This window comes from Camellia sinensis, chromosome 14 (assembly GCF_055761805.1).
Source record: "Camellia sinensis isolate YWXY chromosome 14, ASM5576180v1, whole genome shotgun sequence".
Taxonomy (NCBI): Eukaryota; Viridiplantae; Streptophyta; class Magnoliopsida; order Ericales; family Theaceae; genus Camellia; species Camellia sinensis.
Window position 1 is genome coordinate 42,436,703 of NC_138974.1, and position 9,048 is coordinate 42,445,750.

The 9,048-nt window shown below is 34.4% G+C and overlaps 1 protein-coding gene across 1 annotated transcript; it reads left to right on the forward strand.

The window, feature by feature from the left end:
* The first annotated feature begins 2,759 nt into the window (after nt 1-2,759).
* Nucleotides 2,760-8,420, forward strand: LOC114256361 (Long-chain fatty alcohol dehydrogenase family protein). The gene is made up of 3 exons (XM_028195992.2): nt 2,760-3,212; nt 3,847-4,119; nt 6,602-8,420. The coding sequence occupies exons 1-3, from the start codon at nt 2,940-2,942 to the stop codon at nt 8,324-8,326; spliced, it is 2,271 nt and encodes a 756-aa protein (XP_028051793.2). The 5' UTR covers nt 2,760-2,939; the 3' UTR covers nt 8,327-8,420.
* Nucleotides 8,421-9,048: the final 628 nt, after the last annotated feature.

A 9,048-nucleotide genomic window follows, 5' to 3' on the forward strand; every position in this document is an offset into this window, starting at 1 on the left:
CACCCCCTACCATCGCCTGCCGCCACCACTCACCACCCACCTGCCACCACCACCCACCTGCTACCCACTCGCCACCACCACCACCACCACCACCCACTTGCCATCCACCCGCCACCCACCACTACCATCCACCGCCCGCCACCACCACCCGCCACCCACTTGCCACCACTACTCACCACTCACCTACCACCACCATCCACCACTAGCCACCTATCACATGCCACCCATTTGCCACCACCACCATCACCCACCACCCACCTGCCACCCACCTGCCACCACCACCCACCACCACTCACTCGCTACCACCTACCACTAGCCACCGTCACCCACCCACCCACCCATCACCACCACCACCACCCACCACCACCCGCCACTCACTTGCCACCACCACTACCACCACCGGCCACCCACCCACCATCACCAGCCATTACCCATCCGCCACCACCCACCACCACCCTGCGCATCCGCCACTCACCTGCCACCACCACCCGCCACCACCACCACCACCACCCACTCGCTACCACCTACCACCATCACCCACCCACCCACCATCACCACCCACCACCCACCACCATCCGCCATCCGCCACCCACCTGCCACCACTACCCACTTTCTACCATCCACCACCCGCCACCATCACCCACCCACCACCACCCGCCATCTACCCGTCACCACTACCTACCCGCCACTACCCACCACCACCCGCCACCCACCTGCCACCACCACTCACCACTTGCCACCACCACCACCACCCACTCGCTACCACCCACCACCCGCCACCGTCACCCACCTACCCACCCACCCACCACCACCACTACCACCTACCGTCACCACTTTCTACCATCGTCTTCTGCAGTCACTTGCCATTTCTTACTTTTTTTATATTTTTAAATTTTTTTAAACATTTTGTCAATTATCAAATGCGTTTGTAGCTTATGTTTTTCTAAAATAAATAAAAAATAAACAAAAATCAGTTTATAATTTTTTGTAAATATAAACTGAAAACGTAAATGTTACCAAACACACCCAAAGGGTTGTAAGTGAAAAAAAATTACAAAAACATATAGAGGTGAAAGTGAGACCTGCATCTCTACAAATTTTCATTTTCACCTTACCATAAAATCACTTATATCTTTTATGTATTTATAATTTTTTTTTTACTCTCCACTGAACAATAATTCTCCCTTTCTTTTTCACATAATTATGAGCTCCATCAGATCTAGCTAGGACAGATGGCACCATCTAACTGTTAGTTGTTGGAAGATAAAAAAAGTGTATTGAAGATCGAATTTCATGATCGATGGGTCATAAATGTTAACAATTGAGTAAGTAAAGTAGATATGAGATGTTGTCAATTATTTAATGAAACAATTAACAGCATAAGCATTTGAAAAAAAAATCTAAATTGTAAGTTTATGTAATAAAATAGATATGAGTTGAACACAAAGGTCCTGTGATTATATGATTATAATTTTGTTTAAGCAATCTGATTTTTGCATGAAATGAGCTGTTTAGAGATCTTAGAAAATGATCAATTCATATTATCAAAAAAAATAATTTCACCTACCCAAAAAAAAAAAAAAATGACTCACGTAATAGATCTATGAAAGCCTAACAATACCCTCAAGTTAGAAATTGCCTAAGCCTCAACAATGGGCCGGTTCAGTCTTAAAATTTTAGGCCCAAGCCCACGGGCTTTGACTAATTAATAGGCCAGGTCATCCAATATTCCTAAAGCCAAGCCCTACCCATGAGCTTATAGGCCAAGGACTAGGCTTGGGATCATTCAACCCAACTCATATATATTAGGGTACGCCGATGCCATGGGCTGTGTTTTTGGGTAAGACATGGGTTTAGGTTCGGCAAGTTAAGATTTTAGTAAAAAAAAAAAAAAAAAAAAAAATGTCAACAAAAAAAATTTAAAAAATTTATTTTCATTCTTTCTATTTTTTATACTATGTTTCTTTTGTAAAAATATCAAAAAGTTATGTCCAAATATTTTTTTTAAAAAAAAACATCTCATATTTTAATAAAAAAATCATTAAAAAATTTTCATCCCAAACTAATCTCGAAAATTGTACACTGAAGTTAGTTTGTTTTAGTAATTTTTATTTTTTATGCTTCCGTGTTTAATTCATTATTTTGTTAGAAAATTATTAATATGTTTTCCTATTTCTAGTTATTTGAAGAGTACTGTACTTAAAAATAAAGGGCAAATTATCAATACCTCTTAAGATTTGATTAAAATACGAATTTTTTCTTGAGATTTGAGAAATTACATATTCACCCATGAGGTTTATATTTGCATAACAAATGATAGAGTAATTTGTTATACAAATATAAATTTCAGGAGGTGAGATGTAATTTCTCAAACTTCAAAAAAATTCGTATTTTAGTCAAATCTCGAGGGATGTTGTTAATTTGCCCTAAAATAAATAGTAAGTATATAAGCGTTAATAAATACTAAATTTGTTATATTTTACAAGAATAATGCTAGGAGTCTAATAAATTATTAAATATTTCACATAATATTGTATAGATGTACAGGTGTAAGATTTATAAATCTTAAATAAATTATTAAATATTTTATTAAAATATTTATATGAGTGTAAAATCTATACCATATTATATTACATGCCCACATAAATGTTTGTATAAATCCACACTAGATGAAATTTATGTGAATATTTAATAAAATATTTGGTATTTATATTTTTAATTTTATAATAGAGTTGTGTTTTTTGGCATTTTCCTTTTAGTGGTTGGAAAACCAGCAACAGCAGATTTTGGAACCCACTGTACTTGAAAAGTCCCTTTTAAGAACGACAACTTTTCTCTTCTATAAAAGAGCCAGTACAGATTCATCGGTTTCATAGACAGAGACAAAAACTTGTCTTTTCTTTTCCTTTCCTTTCATCAGAGAGAGAGAGAGAGAGAGAATGTGTAGAGAGAGAGAAACAGGGAGTATGGAAGAAAGCAGAGAGAGCCATCCTCTGTTGAGAAGAGGAAAGAGAGAGAGAAACAATAGCAGTAGCAGCTATAGCCATGGCTTCTCTACATCCCAGATCCAATCCCTTTCTGCCATCTGTGAAGCTCTCATTCCTTCTCTCCCACTCCCAAACCATGTCCACTCCAATCAACACCCACAACAATCCCAATCCCTCCATTCCTTCTACCAATCTTCTGCGTCTCATCCTCCATTCCCTGATGAGGTTAGATTCTTCACATTAATTCGTATATATATACCTTTGTTTGCTTTATTCTCAATACTTCATAGCATAACTTTTCTGGGTTTTAATCAATTTTCATTTGTTTGTATATAGACAGACGTATATATTATGTTGTGTGAATTTTTTGCATTCATCTTTTTTTTTTTTTTTTCTGGGTTTTAATCAATTTTTTTGTTTGTTTGTTAATATTTAGAAAGAATCCTCAATACTTAAAAGCATAACTTATCTGGGTTTTAATAATCTTTTTGTTGTTGTTAATATATAGAAAGAATCCTCAATACTTAATAGCATAACTTTTCCGGATTTAATTTTTTAATTTTTTAATTTTTTTGTGAATGTATAGGAAGAATCCTCAATAATAGCATAACTTTTCTGGGTTTTAATCAATTTTTATTTGTTAATATATAGACAGATGTGTGTGTGTATATATATATATATGTAAAACAGTATGAAATTGTCTGCATTCATCTATTTTTTCTGGGCTTTGATCAATTATTATTATTTATTACATATTATTGTTATTTAATAGATAGACAGATGCATAAGAGTGTGTGTGCAGAACTATGTGAAAATTTCTTCATTAATCTATTAATGGTTTCTTTAATGGGGGACTCAGGTTGCAGAGCTGTTGGTGAAGAGGACTTTGCCAGAAGGTGTGGTGATAGTGAGCCTTGTTCTAAAGACTATTTCAACAAGATTGGGAACACTTTTGCTTTGTGGGTTTCTTTGCCTTGATTGGAGATGGCCATTCATACACAATTTCTCTGAAATTGCTTTGCCCAAAAGGGAGATTATCCTTCAAAAATGGTCAAAACAGAGATATTTCGTCCCCTTGAGAATAGTATTTGTGTTGATAAAAATCCTATGTTTCCTCATCTTTTTTTCTTGGGTAATTCCTCTCTCTCTTATCTTTATTGCTTTCTATATTAGTTTTATTATCTATAATTTTTTAATTTTTATTTTGTTTTCTATTTTTTATTTTTTGTTTGTGGTTTGAGGATAAGAGTGAAAGCTAAAGTAAGCCCATTCCGGTTTGCTTTGCTCATTGATGGATTCACATTTTTGGTAGTTTAGCATAGTTTTGGTAAGCATTTAGCCCCGTTTGTTTTGGGGTTAGAGATGGGATTGAGATTGAAATTGAGATAAATGTGGGACTCATTATATATTGTGTTTGTTTTGGGAGATGGAGAAAGGATTGATAATTCCATGAGATTAGGATGGGCCTGGTGTTGAGATTGAGATGGAGGAGATAGAGGTGGTATTAGGAAATTAGTCCATGGGATTAGGTTTTTTATTTTTTTTTATATGTTGGGCATTTTTTTTTAACATTAATATTTAATGTTTTTATATTTTTTGTTAAGTAAAAATCATAGTTTTATTTGTTTTAATATTTTATATTTCTTTTATAGGGTAATAATTTAACAATCCCCACACTAATAACTACCATCAAAACAAACATAATTTTATTTAATTCCCTTACTATTAATCCCTTCCATTCTACCTTTGAAAATAAACGAGGCCTTAATTTGTTGTTTCTGAAATCAAAACTAGGTTGATTTTAGAAGCAAAAAAAAGAAAGTTTTGAATGCTTAATAATGTAGTTTTTGAGGAATTGAAACTCACTAATAAGTATGATTGTCGCAAATTTATGAAGTACGGATACCTCAAATAGGGTGATGTATGTGTATCGATACTTCTTGGATACTCACGGATATGTATTGGATACTTATTAAAAGTATCGGATACTTTTTAATTATTTTTTCATTAATTTTGGAGTATCGGATACTTAATTTTGAAGTATCGGATACTCCAAGTCATGTTTATGAAATTAGAATTGTAGCATTTCTTACATAGTAATATAATATAATATGAAATACTTTGTTAAGTTTTTCGATAAGAAAAGCATAGTGAGTTAAATAATAGAATTTATCGAATTGATGTATCCTAATTATTTTATGCATGTCCCCTATAACTACATAGAAAGTAAGAATTAACAACAGAATATAACAATGGTAAAATTAAATATCAATAAATAAATAAACAAGTAAATTTGAATACAATATTTCTCACTAGTGTCAAAGGAAAAAGTGTAGGGACAAGTTGTGAATTGTTCTATTATTGTAATATAAATATATTAAATTTGATATTGAAATGAAATATTTGCAAGACGTATTAAAAATTTAAAAAGTAAACAAGCTACTAGTTTAAATTAATACAAAATTCTTAAAAGTTAGTATTTTACGTTAGAAAATTACATTGTGATTTTTCAATATTCTTTAGCTTATGTGTAACTCACTATTAATAATTGTAAAAAATATATTTTTTACAAACGTATCCTAACCGTACCAGTATCTTATTTTTTAAATTTTGTCGTGTCTATATCGTGTCGTATCCGTATCTCGTATCCATATCTATGCTTCCTAAGTCACAATCCCCTACATTCGCTTATTGAAAGCGGCATTCTAACTTAAATTTTGATAGCCAAGGGAGGATTTTTTTTGGAACATTAATTATAATACTATATAATTTCTGCCTTGAAAAAAGACTTTCCTCTTAATTTATGGTTGGTGTTAATGAAAATTCTGGTTGCTTACAAATATGACTAAAGTTTTGAGTAATTATCCTAGCCTGATAGAGATGTTTATCTGTTTCTTCTCATCTGCTATAGTTGATCATGATGGAAAACAACTCTGCCTAGTTGCACTTAGATTTAATGTGTTCTCTTTCATTACAATATATTATTGTTTCATATAAGTTTAATGTAAATTATAGTTTCTGTTCATCAGCTTTAGCTAATGTGAAATCTTTTATTACAATATATTGTTGTTTCATATAATTTTAGTGTAAATTCCAGTTTCTGTTCAACAGCTCTAGGTAATGTGAAATCTTTTATTACAATATATTATTGTTTTAAATAATTTTTTATTGTTTCATTTAAGACATTCCTCTGCTAAATAATTTTAATGCAAATTCTAGTCACTTTCAAAAAATTTAAATAAAATTTTCCATAATTGACAAGATTCTGAAAGGAATGTCCATCTGTTTCTTGTCATCTGCTATAGCTATGCAATGTTCTCTTACCTTCTGATCATTTTCGAAAACGAAACAAGTATACATAGTTGCACAAAAATTTTTAATAATATTGTGTTTCTTAAATTACAGTTATAGGTTGTCCAAATGTAAATACCTTTTGGCCCATTAGGTTAGGTTTTCACCATTACTGATTTAGGTGGACAGTCCAATTGGACCGTATGAATTGAAACTATAGGAACTAAATAGATAAAATTCATAGTTTCGGGATGAAATAGAAAACCTGCTATAGTTTATCATGAATTGACACTAAAAGCTTTTCTTCTCTGCTTTTGTTGCAGACTGATGAAAATTCAAGAAACCCGGTATGGGAAGCAATCGGATACAAGGTAGACACCACAGAAAATTCGAAAAAACCTCGAAAAGAGAGACCTCTTGAAAAGGGTATTATAGAAACTATGATGAAAAATGACTCTACCCTTGTTCAATCTCTCACCCAAAAAGGCCTTGAAGTCACAGAAGATCCAAATGACAAAACTTACAAGATCAAATGTGATGTTGTAATTGTAGGGTCCGGTTGTGGTGGAGGGGTTGCTGCTGCTGTTCTCGCTAGATCCGGCCATAAAGTCCTTGTCCTTGAGAAAGGGAATTATTTTGTCCCGGAAGACTATTCCGGTCTTGAAGGTCCTTCCTTGAGTGAACTATATGAATCAAGTGGATTCCTATCCACACTTGACGGGACAGTAATGATCATGGCAGGATCAACAGTTGGGGGAGGATCCGCCGTGAATTGGTCTGCTTCAATCAGAACACCGAGCACTGTTATCAAGGAATGGGCTGTGGATCGAAAGATCAGACTTTTTGGAAGCTCAGATTATCTCTCTGCCATGGATGTTGTGTGTGACAGGATTGGTGTAACAGAGGGTTGTGCAGAGGAAGGGTTTCAAAATCAAGTTCTTCGAAAAGGGTGTGAAAATCTTGGCTTGAAAGTCGAGTCAGTCCAGAGGAATTCGTCACAGAATCATTACTGTGGTAATTGCTGTTACGGTTGTAAAACGGGCGACAAGAAAGGGACCGATTCGACTTGGCTAGCGGATGCTGTTTGCAATGGCGCAGTGATCTTAACCGGATGCAAAGCAGAGAGGTTCGTATTGGAAAACAACAAAACCGGGTTGAAAAAGCGCTGTTTGGGAGTCATTGCAGCAAGTGTGAACAAAAACATCACAAAGACGCTGCACATTCAGTCAAGAGTAACAGTTTCAGCAGGTGGGTCTCTCTTGACTCCCCCTCTATTGATTCGTAGCGGTTTAAAGAACCCTAACATTGGCAACAATCTTCATCTCCACCCGGTTCTAATGGCCTGGGGATACTTCCCAGACTGTGTATCTCCTATCAAAGGCAAAAGTTACGAGGGGGGAATCATTACTTCGCTTCACAAGGTGGTTTCCGAGGAATCCAACATCCAAGCCATTATAGAAGCTCCTGCACTAGGACCTGCTTCATTTGGTGTATTGATTCCATGGGTTTCAGGGCGCGACATGAAGGACAGGCTGACAAAGTACGCGAGAACCGCTCACATTTTTGCTTTGGTCAGAGACCAGGGTTCGGGGGAAGTGAAGGCGGAGGGAAGGATAAAGTACGGGTTAAACAAGGTGGATAGAGAAAACCTTACTAGGGGTCTGAGGCAGGCGTTGAGGATCTTGATCGCAGCAGGAGCGGTTGAAGTGGGAACCCACAGGAGTGATGGACAGAGAATGAGATGTGAAGGGACCAAGGATGAAGATTTGGAGGAGTTTCTAGACAAAGTTAAGGCGGTTGGAGGGCCAAAGTCTAGGGGAGAGAAGTGGACCATGTACTGCTCTGCACATCAGATGGGTAGTTGTAGGATGGGTGCTAGTGAGGAAGATGGTGCAGTTGATGAGAATGGGGAGAGTTGGGAAGCTAAGGGGTTGTTTGTTTGTGATGCAAGTGTTCTTCCTAGTGCTATTGGGGTTAATCCAATGATCACCATCCAATCCACTGCTTATTGCATCTCTAAGAGGATTGCAGAGTGCTTGAAAGAATGACAAAATTCTTTACAAATGACCTGACACTTTGCATTGTAATTTAGTTTTTCTTCTTCTCAATTGAGTTAGTAAAATGTTCCCACATTTGGTATCACTTATAAATCTATTTAGTGCATTTTTTGATAATTTGTTAAAAAAATTAAACATGTTTTAATTAATTAATTAATTTATTTATTTTTGAGAACAAAACATGTGTTAATTAAATAAATCGTTACATAACTAAGTCAAATAAATTATAATTAAAATTGCTCAAATAAATTATAATTAAAATTGCAATTAAACACCATTAGTCAATTTTTTTTGAAAAAGAAATTATATAATATAAGCAAAAACATTGTGAGGTTTTTGAATTTGGAACTCTCAACACAAATTTTTTAATTTTTTGAATTTCTAAATATACAAGTACAAACGTCATTCAATCATTAGTTATTACATTTTAAATGTAATTAATAATTAATTATTTGGATTTTTAATTATTAGTAAATTAAATTTTGAATTTTTATTAATTTCAAATCACAATTTTTTTTTGCTGATTTATTATCAGTATGGTAAAGTTTATATACACATGGATATATTACACTATTGTATTTTTGAATTCTTTATATTAAAAATATTTAGTTTTAGTTTTTTTTTTTTAAAAAAAAAAAAACTCTTTTTCTAAAAAATATTATGCATAAACATAAATAATGTTTTCAATTTTTTGACTTTATAAAAATATAAAA

Excerpts from the sequence above, each read along its gene's own strand:
- LOC114256361 (XM_028195992.2), top strand. The coding sequence starts at position 2,940 with ATGTGTAGAGAGAGAGAAACAGGGAGTATGGAAGAAAGCAGAGAGAGC. Across the intron at positions 3,213-3,846 it reads ATCCTCCATTCCCTGATGAG|GTTGCAGAGCTGTTGGTGAA; the intron begins GTTAGATTCTTC and ends TGGGGGACTCAG. Across the intron at positions 4,120-6,601 it reads TCCTCATCTTTTTTTCTTGG|ACTGATGAAAATTCAAGAAA; the intron begins GTAATTCCTCTC and ends CTTTTGTTGCAG.